This window comes from Pyrgilauda ruficollis, unplaced genomic scaffold (assembly GCF_017590135.1).
Source record: "Pyrgilauda ruficollis isolate IOZ18807 unplaced genomic scaffold, ASM1759013v1 scaffold41, whole genome shotgun sequence".
Lineage (NCBI taxonomy): Eukaryota > Metazoa > Chordata > Aves > Passeriformes > Passeridae > Pyrgilauda > Pyrgilauda ruficollis.
In genome coordinates, this window is record NW_024525601.1 from 8046133 (window position 1) to 8062219 (window position 16087).

At 40.0% G+C, this 16087-nt stretch overlaps 2 protein-coding genes across 2 annotated transcripts in view; one reads left to right on the forward strand and one right to left on the reverse strand.

Moving 5' to 3' along the window:
* Nucleotides 1-3552, forward strand: part of RMC1 (regulator of MON1-CCZ1) — a 16146-nt gene extending 12594 nt beyond the window's left edge. The window contains exons 11-19 of the mRNA XM_041477603.1: nt 345-389; nt 443-450; nt 625-759; nt 1471-1590; nt 1789-1866; nt 2019-2123; nt 2208-2276; nt 2424-2649; nt 3375-3552. Coding sequence (XP_041333537.1) covers nt 345-389; nt 443-450; nt 625-759; nt 1471-1590; nt 1789-1866; nt 2019-2123; nt 2208-2276; nt 2424-2649; nt 3375-3454 — 866 coding nt within the window. The 3' untranslated portion in view covers nt 3455-3552. The remainder of the gene's footprint in view (nt 1-344; nt 390-442; nt 451-624; nt 760-1470; nt 1591-1788; nt 1867-2018; nt 2124-2207; nt 2277-2423; nt 2650-3374) is intronic.
* NPC1 (NPC intracellular cholesterol transporter 1) overlaps nt 3468-16087 on the reverse strand; it is a 26894-nt gene continuing 14274 nt past the window's right edge. The window contains exons 10-25 of the mRNA XM_041477650.1: nt 15946-16046; nt 14950-15052; nt 13808-13997; nt 13238-13420; nt 12470-12584; nt 11524-11651; nt 11294-11434; nt 10629-10718; nt 10328-10518; nt 9431-9546; nt 8747-8876; nt 7850-8050; nt 6830-7061; nt 5668-5781; nt 4730-4892; nt 3468-4090 (exon numbers count right to left, since the gene is read on the reverse strand). Of these exons, the coding sequence (XP_041333584.1) occupies nt 4008-4090; nt 4730-4892; nt 5668-5781; nt 6830-7061; nt 7850-8050; nt 8747-8876; nt 9431-9546; nt 10328-10518; nt 10629-10718; nt 11294-11434; nt 11524-11651; nt 12470-12584; nt 13238-13420; nt 13808-13997; nt 14950-15052; nt 15946-16046 (2281 nt within the window). The 3' untranslated portion in view covers nt 3468-4007. The remainder of the gene's footprint in view (nt 4091-4729; nt 4893-5667; nt 5782-6829; nt 7062-7849; nt 8051-8746; nt 8877-9430; nt 9547-10327; nt 10519-10628; nt 10719-11293; nt 11435-11523; nt 11652-12469; nt 12585-13237; nt 13421-13807; nt 13998-14949; nt 15053-15945; nt 16047-16087) is intronic.

The window sequence follows — 16087 nt, forward strand, 5'->3', positions numbered from 1 at the left end:
CAGATGGAGATTTGTATTAAAGGTTAGGATCAGAATGTACGAACTACTCTTCCTTTTAAAGAGTATACATTTAAATACAGCAAATGGAATCTGTGTATTTAGAATTACAGTACTGGAGCTGGAATATTTCTACATACATTATTTCACTTGGCTGAAAAAACAAAACAATCATGTTTTGAAGGATTTGTTTGCCTTCTCAGTGTCAGATTTTTTGTGTACATCTGGCTACACAGAGAAATGGATCTTTTTGACTACATGCTAGAGTGTTGCATTCCATACTTACCTTTTCAGCATAAAATACTTGAGTTACTACTGTTCTTCACCCGATGTTCTTTTTTCTGCAGGCCCAGCTTCTGTGACCAGTCAGGCTCCTGTTCCATGTAAACTCTGTATCCTTTAAATCCTCTCAAAAAGTAAGAACTTCATTCTATGTATCAAGCAGGGAAGAAGGTAGCATTTTTTACCATGGCTCCTTACCAGAGCAGTTTCAGCTGATAATGCACATGTACTTCAAGACAAAATATGCTTCCTAATGGCCTCATGCTTTCAGAGAGTTGTAAATACTGAAGTCTAGTATAATAACACATTTCCTGATTATTTCATGTGTATGAAATTGTTGAATAGGTACACCATGTTCTTTTTATCTTTTCAGTGCTCAGTGAGCCAGAGAGAGGATCACTGTCTGTGATTGCAACTGTTTTTGACAAACTGAATCATGAATATAAGAAGTACTTGGAAGCTGAGCAAAGCTATACGATGGTAAACAATGTTAGCTATAGCAGCTTACAGGACGATGCTGTTTGCTTTTCAGGTGGCATCAAGGTGAAAGCATGCTCCTTTCTACTTAGGAAGTTTGGGCTTACCCCAAAAGGTCCTGACTGCTTCAGTCTCACAAGTAAAAGTCTACAGTGGAAAATGCACTAAGACCCCCACTTGACACTTGTGTGCAGGTGCTGCATAGCCCATCTCCAGAGTGATGGGTTAACATACCCCAGTGCTTGAAAGCAGAGAAAAGGTAGAAGCTGAAAAATCGACTCTGAATCAATAACTACTGCCTTGGTTTCCAAAGCACTGATTTCACTGCACACTGTATCATGGTGTAAACAGGCAGTCCCGATACATCTCAGTTACTTCCCTTTAAGTAACAAATTCAAGCACTAACTCAGAGTACAGTCACATACTCAAAACTCTTCTAAGCCTGAGGGCCCATGTCAGTGTAGTTAAGATTTATCTCCTGGCTTTGAGGTATATAAGAGCAGCTGTATTTATATAAATTTAAAAAACAGTTTTAAATTTAATATTAAATCCTTATTGAACAAAATGCATCTAATATAACATGACCACAGATATGAATTTCCTTGTTAACACAAATTTATAGTTGTTTTTTGAGACAGAAAACAGTCTGTACAACTGACTTGGAACTGTACTACACTACAGGTTTCTTTTTAAAAGACCTTTTTTTCCTCCTAGGTGGTAGAAACAGGCCTGAGTAGAAGTAATCCACTCCTGAAACGTCCTGTCCGCACTCAAGCAGTTATTGACCAGTCTGATATGTACACACATGTTTTATCTGTTTTTACAGAGAAGAAGGTAAGTTAATTTTAAGGGCTCATGAAACAAATTTAAGGGCTAATTTGGCAGCAGTCTCAGATCAGCCAACTTAACTTGACGGCTTGAAATTGGCTGCAGGAAGCTTGGTCAGGATTAACATATTTTGATGCCTATTTTTATGGGATTATTAACAGAGAAGCCATGCAATTTCCACCTAACACTTTCTTCTTTGTCCAGGAAGCACCTCACAAGTTCACTATAGCCGTCTTGATGGAATACATTCGCTCTCTCAACCAGTTCCAGATTGCAGTTCAGGTAAATCATTTATGTGCCAAGTACATTGCCCCACTCCATGAAATTTTAGTCCAGTCTTAGTCTCGTGTGTAAATTCTATACAATATTGACTTGTAGATTGTAAAAACACATACAGAGACCTGCCTTTGATTGTCTTCTTCCTACATTCACAGCACTACTTGTATGAGCTGGTCATCAAAACCCTTGTTCAGCACAACTTGTTCTACATGCTCCATCAGTTTCTGCAGTACCATGTGCTCAGTGACTCAAAGCCCTTGGTATGTAAGCAAGTAGCTCCAATAAGCTAGTGAGGGAAGGGAGAAGTCTTCAGAATTTTAAGGTTATTTCTACTTTTGCCCTAGGCTTGTCTCTTACTGTCCCTGGAAAGCATTTACCCTCCTGCACATCAGCTCTCTCTGGACATGTTGAAAGTAAGCATTTCTGACTCTAGTACCTCCATGTCACATGTGGGTTAGACTGGTCAAACAGCTTCCCTGACCAGGCTTGACGTCATTAAGTAGCATCAATTATTTGCATGCATTAGAAGCGTTGTCTTACAGCTGTGATTGACTTCACAGAGACTTTCCACAGCAAATGATGAAATAGTGGAAGTTCTGTTGTCCAAACACCAAGTTTTGGCTGCCTTGAGATTCATCAGGGGTATTGGAGGACACGACAGCATTTCAGCCCGCAAATTCCTCGATGCAGCGAAACAAGCAGAGGATGAGATGCTTTTCTACACCATATTCCGATTCTTTGAACAAAGAAACCAGCGGTTACGAGGAAACCCCAGCTTCACACCAGGTAAGCAATAAGCAGTTTGACCAGGATAATCAGTTGTGCAATCCAGTTGAGCCTGTATTAGATGATAAAACTCTTGGCACAGTTTAGAATATATTTTCTACTCACCTTTAAGCATAGTTCCGAACTAACTTGGCTTACTCCTTTGTCTACTGCACCCAGGAGTAAAGAGGCTGAACTAAACATAAACTTGCAGATGAACCTGTTTGACTTGCAGTTGCTCTCACTGCTTAGGTTAGCAGAGCCATTATATCCAATTAGTATTTTCTCCTGAAGTCAGCAACCAGGTTGGGAAACCTTTTGAGTTTAATTGTCTATTTCCACTAATTACAAAAATTCAAGGCCTGTTTTATGCTACAGTTCTTTCTTTAAAAGCCAAGCCAAATTGCTTGCACCAGCAACATCACCAGTTTGTAATCACCAGACATTCTGTAGGTGCAGAATCCCACCCCACACTCTTGCATCTTGACAGTAAATGGCTCTCATGCTGTGAATCTGCTGGTTAGATCCATGAACTAGATCAAATAAACATCTGCATCACCTCATGAATACCAGTCACAGGACTGGAAATACCTCAGTATTCCAATGCTTTCTGTTTGTTCAACTCTGGTACTTACACACATTAAAGATAAGAATTAGTACCAATACATGAAGATAAGTGAAACTACACAATCTTGGTTCTTGGTTTGTAAGTTGTAAAGTGAACATGGAACTTTTGTCTCCTGTAGGTGAGCACTGTGAAGAACATGTCACCTTCTTCAAACAAGTTTTTGGAGAACAAGCTCTCATGAAACCCACAACATTCTGAAAGACTCTTCAACTGAAATGTATAAACTTAATTTATTGCATTTAAGTAGATTTTTGAACTACAAAATTGCTATTTTATAATAAAGTATATACAAGACATTTTGGCAAATAGTACTAAAAATATTACAACGTGTGATGGCTTCCCCCTAAAAATAGAGACAAAAATTGCATTGACCTGCATTTAAAATTAGTGTCAGTGGTTTAGCAGTCCATTCTCATACACATCACCTCAATTTCATTGACAAAATGCTATTCAACTTACTACAGCTGGTTTAGGTTTCTGAAGAAAAAAGATGCAACCTCTTGAAAACAGAAGTGTTTTAGTAATCTTATTAACACATCTAGTTTTATAATACTGTTACTTGAGCCACACTTAGCATTTCCTGAGTTTAAAGCTATGTCCAAAGCTGCAGCTGGTATCTTCTAGTTGAATCTGTGCAGGAGTCAAGTCTGTGGTGGTTACAGTGTGATAGTCATAGAACACTGCTGCGCTTCAGTTCTTAGGAGTTGGGCCTAAGCCACAGTTCAGGCAGTCCACTGAACACGGTTAAAAACTAGAAGTAGAGGAGTCTCTCCCGTTCTGTACCTCTGGTCCTCTCTTGTGCAGCACGAGTTTTAGCTTTATTTACTGATGGGCCTGATGGAGAGAACACAGTTATCCAAAGGCTCCACGTTTCAGGTGATCAGTCATCAGGAAGCATGCATGATCTTACTAGGGCCAGCTTAAGTCAGCAACGTGCTTCAGCTCAGCTGTTCATAGCTGACAGCCCCAACAAAGGCAGTGGGAGATGAATCCCCATCAGTCTTAAGCCCTTTAAAGGTAGACTTAAACTGAGCCTTACTTAAGGACTACTCTATAGACATGCATTATCAAATTCAAGAGGACAGTGCTTGGACCATCCTCACTGAAAGGCAAGGTGGTTTCTGCAAATGCAGGAACAGCGACCCACAGGAGGTTTGTTGCTTCCACCCACCATCCTGTCCCCAGGTTGAAACATGCTAGTCATGCTGCTGTCTGGGACAGCAGGCACCTTCACAAAGCACAGCAAAGTGCAGCCACGTGGGCCAGGCAGTGCTTGCTTCAGTTCAGCAAGCCCACAACAGTGAGCCTGCAGTGCCACCAGTCAGCCTCTGCTTTCCAAAGGACAGGCCACTTAGATGAGAGAGGCACATTCCAGTGATGCTTTTCATCTCTGCAACCCTTTTGTGTCATGGAAAGTCCACAGACAGCTATTTTTGTTTGAAGTGTGGTATAGAGCAGACTGTCACATCTTACCTATGTAACTAAGCAGAACTGGAAGAAATATCAGTCCATGTGTTGCTCCCAGCACAACCATAGCTAGATACATCCTGAAGTAGAATATCTTGAAGATTTGAGATTTGGAAAAAGCCAATACTACAATTCCTCCAAATTTGGTCAGCGTGATACCACTGAATACCTGGCAATAAAAACAGTATTTAAGTGATAACTAGGAATTTAGGTAATCCATTTCCTTCAAGTATTTAGCATTTGGTAACATTTCTGTGTGATCTAAGTCTCCTGTATGCAGTATACCTCCTGCCCTGCCAGTCTAGGACCAAATCAAGATGCACTCAAGAGTTCATCTTTTTGGTCCCACAGGAAAGGCTCAGTATAATTAAAAATCCACTCTGATCTATGCAGCCACCTAATTAATTTTTGCTTCAGGCAGATACAAGTGGAAACCATTACTTAATTTAACTCACATCCCAGTTAAGTTCTGTACCTGGGTGTGGTACACACATCACAAGAACTTTCCATTCCAACCCCATACAGCTCACTTAGTCTAAGACAAGTGACATGAGAGTACTGCCTAAACACCGAGTCCTGCTTGTTCTCTACAAGCTCCAACTGCATCCCATATTCACAACCACTTTTCCTAGTCACCTCTGACAATCTGGAAGAGAAATAGTTGAATTTTAATGGGACAATTTGAGGTTTATCCAAACTACTAGTTCAGCTAAAGCATTTAGCTCTCTTCTACTATTAGGTAGTAGTAGCATCAGATTAAAAGTGATTCTTCATCACCCCTATTACTAGTAGAAGCCTGTGTTGACCTTAAGAGCTTTAAGCATTCCAAAAAGAAAAAGCAAGGCCATCTTTATGACTTAAGACTGTCACCTATAGTATTTCTTAAAATAGTAAGGCTGTTACTTGGCTACTCATTTTCCCCTCCCCACCCAGCAGATACTCACCGAGCTGCCCATGTGAGACAGAGCTTCTTCCGCACGCTCCACTCTACTGCCCTTGGTACTGATGGTGAACGCTCTTGTCACATGACTGCAGAATTCCACAGCGATTCCACAGCTCTGGAGAGTGAAAGGAAACATGTGAAAACTTCAGTTAGATGAGCACTTGGCTGGCAAGGTCTCTACTCAGAATTCTAGATGGGCTAGAAAGATTCCTAGCAGCTGTCATCAGTCCGCAGAGTTAAAGTACCATGGGAAATGACAAAACTTAGTGTCGCTTCCCAGAGGCTGTTCCAGGTGTTTGCCACACAGGTAAAACACTGTGTGGTGTTTTACCACCAGTCATTACTAACAGACAATCAAACAGGAAGTGGAACATGAGGTTCTTTCAGAGGTCAAATTTCCTGAGGTTGAAGCAAGCTGGCTTTGATGCAGTGCACGTAGTGAACATTGAACATTAGAATCAGTTTACAACGATTAGCTGCAATAACACTGCTTTAGAATAACACTGAATATACATCATGATTTGATACCTGATTTGTTACAGCACTAACTGAACGCTTGGCTAATCTTAGCCTTATCTAGTAGAGAGACTTGCTTGAACACACATCTAATTGTAACATGGGCCAACAGTTTACACTAACCCTCAGACCTGCCACGAACCTCTTGAGAAGACAGTAAGCCAGAGCAACCTACAGCTGCTTGCTGGAGCTAGTTCTGGAGTGCTTTACCAAGGCTGTCTGCCCAGATTATTTCATCCACTTATGTGGGAACAATACTGGTGCTAGCACATCCCAGATCTACTCTGTAGAACATAAATACAGCAGACAAACCTATGCATCCTCCCCTTCAGCATGAGCCACCTCGTGTTGACGTGGAGCAGCACCTAGCCTAGACAGCAGCAATGCAGCTGTTGCTGCAAAACAAGAGTGACCTCCACCAGATGCAGTATAGCTTCAGTTCAACTGCTGTATCTTATTAGTACTAGGACTAGTCATCAGAATCAACTTATTTTCTCTTCTGCTAGATGTGTTAGGGTAGTTCCACTACTGTTCAAAGGCCTGTCAAAGTTTAGCAGCAGAATACTGCCCAGTATCACAAGTACATATGTAGCACACAGAACTATTCAAAACTTGGAAACAGAAGCAAAGAGGTCATGTTGACTTACCATGACAAGATTTACTAATGAAACTGCATTCAAGCTGATGCCCCAGAGCCACATCACTCCAAACATGTTGACAATTATCATAGCAATAGTTATTGAAACCACAACAGCAGCCCATACTTCAAAACCAAGAAGCACAGTTGTCACCAGAAATATTGATCCCAAAGAGATGCAGAGGTTAAAGATAGCATCGTGCACAATTGTCAAGTATTGTTCATAGAAGACATAAAACACACTGTAGAAAAAAGAGAGGTTGTCATTAGCCATCTTCCCTTTTATATGCTAATATTAGATTAGCTTCTGTGCTAAGGTTAAAGTAGTTCCCCCATCCCCCACAGAAGTCACCAAGAGAAAGTGGCTTCCTTGTATCAGTGGAATGTCACCTAACAGCCGGCATTCTGTAGGAGTTAACTCCTCACTAACACTTCAAATAAAGATCATGGTCTCAAAGCCAGTGTAATTCCCATATTTCAATATAAGCAGCTGCAGCAGCTACCAGAATGTAGGTGGCTCAGATCCACTGTGATATCTACAGGAGCTACTGCAGATGGACCATAAGTACAGCTAGGATTCTTTGAGGCAGAGATCAGTATTTCAGATGTACAGATACCAACTCCAACTCAATCTTAGTGTGGTACTCCTATACTTGACATTTCTGTTGCATTTGCTTTACATTTAAATAACTTATCTGAGGTCAATACATTCACATCACAGCTTGCAATTACCCATGTCAACATATCTGCTTATGTTTGAACTATTAAACCCTACTATGAAAGCCAGGAAATGCCCCCAAATGGAGTCATATCTGCCTTTGTAGTGAAGGATTTAAATTAGTTATCAATGACAGTAGAAAGCGGCCAGTGCTATGGATACAAATTATATCTTCCTAGTTTTACTAGAAATCCCCATGTCTCTGCATTACCTTCTGTTAGACAAAACTCAGGTTTCTAATATGTCTTTAGTCAGCACATTTTCTGCATTGCTCAAGTATTTGTCACCAAGGCAAGAAAGATCTAACTGTACCTGTAAGGAAACACTCGGTAGTTCTTCTCTTTGATGCCCATAGTTTCAGTAATATTGTCTGCTATAATCCGAGCTTTCCTCATAGCATCAATAAAATCAGATGATGTTTTCAGTACAGTATGGTAAGTCATAAAATAAGTGGCTCCAACCTCAGTTTTGTTGTTTATAAAGTTGACAGCAGAGTTATATGCAGCATGTCCTCTATAAAAACAGGTATGTGTCAGAAGTCAGCACTATTCAAATTTATTAGCTTTTATAACAAATAATCTTATGAAATCATAGAATGGTTTGGAAGGGAGCATAAGATCATCTATCTAGTTCCACCTCTGCCATGAGCAGGAACACCTTCCACTAGACTATGGCTGCTCACATCCCATCCCATCCCACCTTGTTGTGAACACTTCCAGGGATGGGGCACAGCTTCTCTGGGCAATCTGTTCCAGTGCCTCACCACCTCAGAGTAAAGAATTTATTCCTAACATCTAATCTAAATCCACCCTCTTTCATTTTAAAGCCATGCCTCCTTGTTTATCCCCCTTGCAAAAAGTCCCTCTCCAGCTCTCTTGTAGGTGCCCTTTAGAGGGCTAATAGCTGGTAGTTGTTTCTAGCAGTTTCTAAAACTATGAAAGCTTCAGAGCACAATACATTTCAAGACTGCACAGGATATTCTAGAACAGACTGACCATAGATATTGTCTCTCTTTGTACAGGGGAAAGCTGCTGTTCCATTTAGTTGATGATGCATTTGGTTTTTTTCAGAAAATAGTACAGAACTGGTGAGATGTCAATGTTTGTACAGCTTTTAGGAGGACATTAGATATCTAACCTCCAGACAAAACCCAGAACAAATATCTTTGACACATTGGTCTAAGCAGGGTCTACAGAATAAGGCTCTTACCCTTTGCCACATTTAGGATTAGGGTTGTCTGATAGGAACATTGGCAAAAAGGTCATGAAGTCTTCACCCTGTGGTCTCTGCTTGCCTTCTTGAGTCAGTGGTCGACAACGAGTGCAGGATGGATCGCTGACTGAAGAAATCCAGGAAGAAGGTCATCTACAGGGTCAAGTATTCTTTTTCCTAACAGTAGTAACTTCTGATTTGCATTACTACAGGATGCAATTCCATAAAAAGCATTTTTACTGATGAACTAACTGATCCATCTGAAATTCTATATAAGAGTTGTAGTCCTTAATTTGATTTATTGCTACCAAGGCAAGGACTGTCAGAGAACTCTTACTTGTGCATTTGTCTCCATTAGATCTGATGAGAACTACACCCAGCTGAAAGACCTTAACAAAAGCAGAGCACCAAGTTTTGTGCTCTAAGACAGCCAAGAGAAGGATCAGAATTTTTACAGCAAGTCACACTGGCTGTCTAGGTAGGCTGTTTTCAGGCTGCAGCATTCCAGTAGAATATTTAAGCTCACTCAAACAGCAGTTCAAATAAATTAAGAGGACAACTCAAGAGGTCCCCACTTACAGTAAGAAAAGGTATTTACTTGACTCATACCATGAGAAAGTGTTTTGGCTGTGAAACTTATAAACCAAGCTAATTCACTAGCAACAAGATGGATGCCAATACCTGAAGCATTGCAAAACTGGCCAGTGGTATTGTAGACTCTGCAACACGACGACTGTGGCTTCACCCAGTCAAAATAGTCATCAATCCAGGATGACGGGGCATAGCCTATCCTTGTGCTAATGAAAATAACACAGCATATCCATCATCAGTAATTTTATGTTTAATTCCAAAACATATCACTTGATCTCTCCAGTGCCAAATTATGTCATGTCAACTTATTCTTGTCAAATCTACTCAGCTCTTCATATAGTCCCATGCTCCAGTACCCCATCCAAGAGCAATAATGCTCAGGTAGCTCAGAACACTGTAGCTAGAAAACAACAGCAGCCTTTTCACTGCATCCTGTCCTGCTGCCAAGCTCAGCTTTCCCTTCTCCTGCCCTCTCTGATCCCTGTCCTATTCCACACCCTGTTGTCTCAGCTTTCAAGCAAAACTTCTCCTTCAGTTCGGCTGAAATGAACTACAGTGGAAGGAATTGCGAAACAACTTCCTTGAGTTGTTACCTGCAGATAAAATTCCTGCTTAGTCTCCCTAGGCTAGCCTACTTTATTCACCAGGTTTAGAAGCTGAGCATGCAGCCATTTTCTAAAATCCTGCTAAGAAGTTTCCACAAGTTTTTCTTACTACCATTCCAAGATTCCTTGAAGGATCAAGCCCCTTTTCCAAACCCATGTACATCAATCTATCCCATCAGTCCAGACAGGTTTCATCCTCACTCTTGTACAAGACTATCACAGCTGCTCCCAACCCCCTTCCCTCCCAAACCCACAACATAAAGCAAATAAAATAGAATGTCAGTTTACGACCAGCAGCTGAGCCTGAAATAAATCAGGAGGACACACTGCTCAGATACATCCTTTCCATGCAATTATGCAGAGACAAGCATGAAAGACTTACTAGCTACCAATTTCTGCAGCATTGAAGACTTGCTGGACAAGTGAATCATTATTACATCCCGTTCCACCACACACCATGTTCTGCCCTTCCAAAGAGGTGTAGTTGTGTCCTTCTTCTAGGACAAAGTAGACAGGGGGACCCGCGTGCAGGTACTTGCTGATGTGGCTGAAGTAATCTATTACATAGGAGTCCTTCAAGGGAAAGTTTTGAGTTACTATTATGGAATGTTGTGGTAGCACAAGGTATCAAGGTTTCAATTCAGCCACAAACTGCTGAACAGTGACACGATCACAAGACTTACATCTGGCATTGAGAGAGACTGATCCAGTCCAATCTCTACATTGTGCATAACTGCTGCACTGAATGACAGGATACCCACAAACACTGCTATCTGCAAAAAAAGCAAATCCATGGAAGTGAGAACTGCACAGAAACAATAGACGATAGGACTCATTTATTAAGCTAATAGGAACCATGCAAAGAGGCTCTAGTTACGCTAAATATGCTACCCAGGCTTAATACAGCAATGGTAGTACAACATAGCTACTCAGGGGTCCCTTTGGAACTGCAAGGAAATTGGTTCTTAGAAATCATCAGTGAAGGTTACAAACACCTTCTGTAAATAAGCATGGTAACCTTAAACTGAATCACAGATTCATCAACAACGCTCTGGATTAATGCAGTGTAGAAGCCAATACATGCTGGGTTTTTTACATAGGCTAAAGTAATTTGATTGACTGCAATGCAACTCTTAAATCTGGGCTTTAGACAATCCACAATCAAGCCTCTATTTACTGAAATACTTTTGCAGTTACAAAAGCTTATTTCTATTCTTATGCTGAGAACAAAAAAACTAGAAGCTTCATTCACTGTATTGAAGATTTTTCTTCCCTATTTAGGCCTTCAGGCTCACTGCTCTTTTGCTGAAGTTTAGATGACTGCTTACTTGAAATAGATTATACATACTACTATTGGTCTCATCCAATCCTTAAGCAGATATGGAGAAAACAGATTTTTGAAGAACAGAAATAACATGTTCTCAGAACGCTGGACTCCACTCATTTCTTCACTGCTTTTGATGCAACACAGAATATCCAGTCTATTACTCTGAAAACAGATTAAATGCCAGAGTTAGAGCAGTTCTGCAGATGTCGTCATCCACGTGACACTGAAGTTACAGGTGCACTTATACTCACCTCTTGACGTTTAATATCCAAGCCCAGGAGACTCACGAAGCAAGTGACTTGAAGAATAAAGTCTATGAGCACAGCCATTCCAGCAAACAGGGAGAACGTGCGAACCGCTGGCATCGTAGACAGTGTCCCTGGAGGAAGTGACCCAGTTTGTTTAGAGAGTTCCCTTCTCCAAGAAATGCACGAGCATTTTCTAGACAAACGTCCAGTTTAAGTGGTAGCCTTATAGCAGGACAAAGAGCCTTTCTTTCCAGAGCAAAGGAAACAGCCCATACAAGCCTGGCTACAGCTGCTGTCTTTGACCTATTTAACAGCACTGAGGCTGTGCAAAGGAGTTACTAGTTCTAAGCTATTTCTCAATTCCAAATTTAGGTGCAGACTGTGTAATAGGGCAGTTAAGAGGTGCTGTCAGGCAACATCTTGCTTCAGTATTAAGCCACTCCAATGCAAGTTGATCCAATGACAAATTACTCTGCAGGTAAACAAAGCCGGTATGAAGAAGGCCAAATTAAACTTGTAGAGCAACAAAAGATTTACTTCTAAAACTTATAAAGTGAGCCTCAAACATAAATCTGTCATAGAAGCATTTTTCCAACCAATGGGCATTTTGTCAAGATGAATAAACACCATATAGGAGTTCATACACCTTGGTATTTGATCTATTCCGAAGGTCAAATTCAGACTTGTCAGTCACTGCAAGTCAGTAAAAATCTTCAGTCTTTCAGGCTGAAAAGCTTAACAGATTCAGAAACAGATCTTATAAATTATGCCAGACTCCTAAAGTAATCCAGTGCCTATCCCCAGCAGTTTAACTTGATAGTAACAATGAACAACTAAGTTAAACAGCCTCTACAAATTCTTATTTTGCTTTATATTTTTGTATTGCGTTTATTCTTGAAACATGCAGTTATGATAAGGCCCTTATCTTAAAATATTAAAGGTGTCTTACCAAGAAAGAATGCCACAGTCTCTGAAAAGGATGAGAGAAACATACTGGGTGCTACATCTCCCAAGACTCTGCCAATCTGTTTATCCAGAGTTTCACCCTGAAGGCGTTCATCTCTCTGTTTTAAGGCAATAATTTATTATTATTAGGAATCATGCAATTTATAAAGCTATTTCATATGGCTTCAAAAAACCTGAAACTTTAAAATATCCTAAGCTATCTTTTGTTGTTTCCACTGCATTAACAATAGTTAGATAAAAACCACCTAAGACTCTCTAAAACAAGAGCAGCCTGAACATTACTTGCTGTCTTGCTTCAAATTTAAAATATAGTACTAAGTTCAGTATTTCAGATAAAACTACACGTTTGACAGAGGCAGTACCAGTTTCAGTGGGTTATTGAATCTGTCAAATTAAAAAGCTTGTTACCCACTAAGACTTAGTGTCAGAAGCTCCTAGTCTTAAGCATATAGTTTAGTTCATGACTACTGCTTACAATAAGTTTCAGTTACAAGTGATCAAAATACCAGTTGAGTTCTACAACTATTTTGATATCAAGCAGCAATATGAAAAATGCAGAGACATAAATTAGGGTTTTTTTGTGAAGGTAGAAGGTACACAGATTCTTGGCTCTCTTCCACTCTCACAAAATATCTTGTGAGAGTCCAGAGCTGCTCACACTGACCTGAGCATTGGAACAAAGAAGACTTCCTGCTCCAAGTTTACAGCCTCCAAAAATGACAGGCACTTTTAGAAGAGCAAGAATAAATACCTGAAGTGTCTGAACCATAATGAAAATGTTGTCCACTCCAATAGCCAGCACCAAGAAAGGAATTACTTCTATCACAATCAGTGTCAGTGGGATTCCAAAGTAGCTGAAAATGCCTATAGAACATGCTACTGAGCTCAGTACAATCAGAATTCCTGCAATGCCCAGAGAGATCTTCGAATCCACCTAAAGAAAGTTGTACTGAACGTCAGCCAAACAAGCATCATCCCACAGAACAGATTACTGCAAAGGCAAAAGCCATATTCTAACATTTAGTCTAGGTAGCAGAAAACTTTTCAGGGATTTTTTTAAGATCCAGGTATTAAAAAAGAATTATCAACCTTGAAGCTGCAAGTCTTAAAGCTGATGTTAACTGAACATCAAGTGAAAGAACTCAGCTGAGACTACGAAATACACATGAATTGTCTAGCAGAAAAACAATGCTCCCCCTAACTCCTGCCCATGAAGGACTCAATGCTCTAACAAAAAATTGAACATCAGCATTCTGAAAAAATAGTTAATATCAGCAAGCTCTAGCTTTAGTCTTCATAGCAATGAAAACTATACACATACCAGCAGTCTTCTACAGCTCTGGATATGTCCCAAAGCTATCGAGATGTAGACGAACATCACAATATAGCTTATCAACACAACGCTAACATCACTGTTGCTTTCGCGGTTGATCTCATCTTCAATACTCCGCTCAGCAGAAAATGATATCGTTAAGTTTGAATTATTGTAGTTCTTCAGAAAGTTAATAAATCTAAAAAAAATCCAAGAGGTTGATCACACTTTAAAAGGATAAAACATCTTCCACTAGAAATACCTGAGAGCCAGTTAATGGCAAATTTACATTGTCTGTGTGGTACAAGAGTACCCTGTGGCCAGACAGTGGTTTGAGGGGACCTTTCTCAGTTTTAAAAGAGGCACAGGCTACACATACCTAAAACTCCACTTTAAGAACTAGAAATACACTACTTTGAAATACTTTCCATGCTCTCTCCAGCATTTGAGGACAAATAGGTACCTTACATGAGCTATTTCAAACTCTAAGCACAGTCTCCCTCAAAGCCAGACCTAGGAATACACACATAAAAGATGACTGCAGCTTGCTTACAGTACTGGAACAATTTATTAGCCCTTGTTTCAGTTCCCCAACTTGGGAGGTGCTTGTGACACAGGCAGATGCTCGTCATACTTTTATTTTGTCACAAACTTTCTAGTACAGTAGTTTCTATCTGAACTGACAGCCAGAGCAGCTGGCCTGCATAAGCTAGCTCTTCAAGGTGGCAGAGGGGACAAAAGGCTTAGATGTTCATCTGGATGACATTTTTAAAAATTAAAGGTAAAGAACTACAGCATCAGGCTCGACCTTTCCACCCATCGTTAATGGTCCAGTAAACTAAAGAGTCTACCTGTGTAATTCTAGCCACAAAAAAAAAATAAATCCTTTCTGAAGTTACTTATGGGCAAGTACTACTGGGCTAGATGTCACTAAGAGGACTAGAACCTCTGTCTCAAAGCAAATTAAGTGTGCCAGACAAACTGAAGGTCTTACGACCATCATAGTCTGGTTTTAACCAGTTTTGCTGCCTCTTGAAACATCCCTGTAGTTATACTGAAAAACTGTCAGTACAGTGCAGGTGGGGTTTTTTAATCAACATTTAAAGCTGCTTTAAGTCATGTATGCATTTCAGAACAGGAAGACTACTTACTCTTTTTCCCATGCCAAGGCTTTCATCAGCTTTTTTGAGTCATTGTAGTAGTTGTTGACAGGAAAAGTAATAACAAGAGCTGTAGCATTATTATAGTTATCATCTATAGAAGAAATAAAAAGTTTGGCAGTAAAAAAATGGAACTTACATTCTAGTATAGCAAATACAAATAAGTTTAAAATTAGCATTGCCCAAAGCAATCCCATCCCTACAACTCCACTGAACACCACTGAGTTCTCAAACATACTAGTGAAATAAGAACCAAAGCTGATAAGCACTACAGATTGCATTCCAGAGTAATTATTCATTGTTTAACATGTTCATGACACCACAATGTTAAATTGTTGCACAGTTAGACAAAAAGCTACTGTATAACCACTGCTTATGACTTTCCATCTAATGAGAAATGTGGCTTCCTAAACACTGTACCTCTTACATACTTAGATTTTACTCAAACCAAATACAAATCCCCTGCAGTTTAATAAAGAACCGCTGCCTTTAAGCACTATTTTAGATATATTAAACACAGTTTAATTAGACAAATTGCTTGAACAAAATCCAGGCTTAAGAGTAATTACGAAAGTATTTCATATGAAAGCATTGTGAACACTTTAATCTATTCTTAACTGCTTTGTCAGATCAGTAACAAAACTTTATTCTAACTCAAAGGAAAATACACATATATCCCAGCATGTCAACCTGAGCTGCTTCATGTCTTTATCTTTCACCAGGGCCAAAGCAGACCAAATATTTGTCCTGTTGACAATATGTTCCAATTACAGATTGCTTGCATTTTGCACTTCCAGAGTAGTCTGCCTCCAATCCCAGGACTAGTCTACTCAAAACACCCTTACATACTGAAAGTTTAACAAAACTCCAGTTTCTCTGGACTGCATTTAAACAGCTGTGTTAAATGAGAAAGCACCTTTAGCACCAAGAACAGCCCTATAAGTATGTACTCTCAGACTTATACCGCAGTAGTGTTTTGCCACTAACCATCATATCCTCCCAACACCAGCCACGGAAATACTGGTCCACCAAATGTTCCTAAGCAGGGATCGTGAAGCAAGCTTGTATCATTCAGTGATGCTGGAGCCCTAAAGAGATCACCAGCAATAACTGTTAGCTTCTGCGTGAC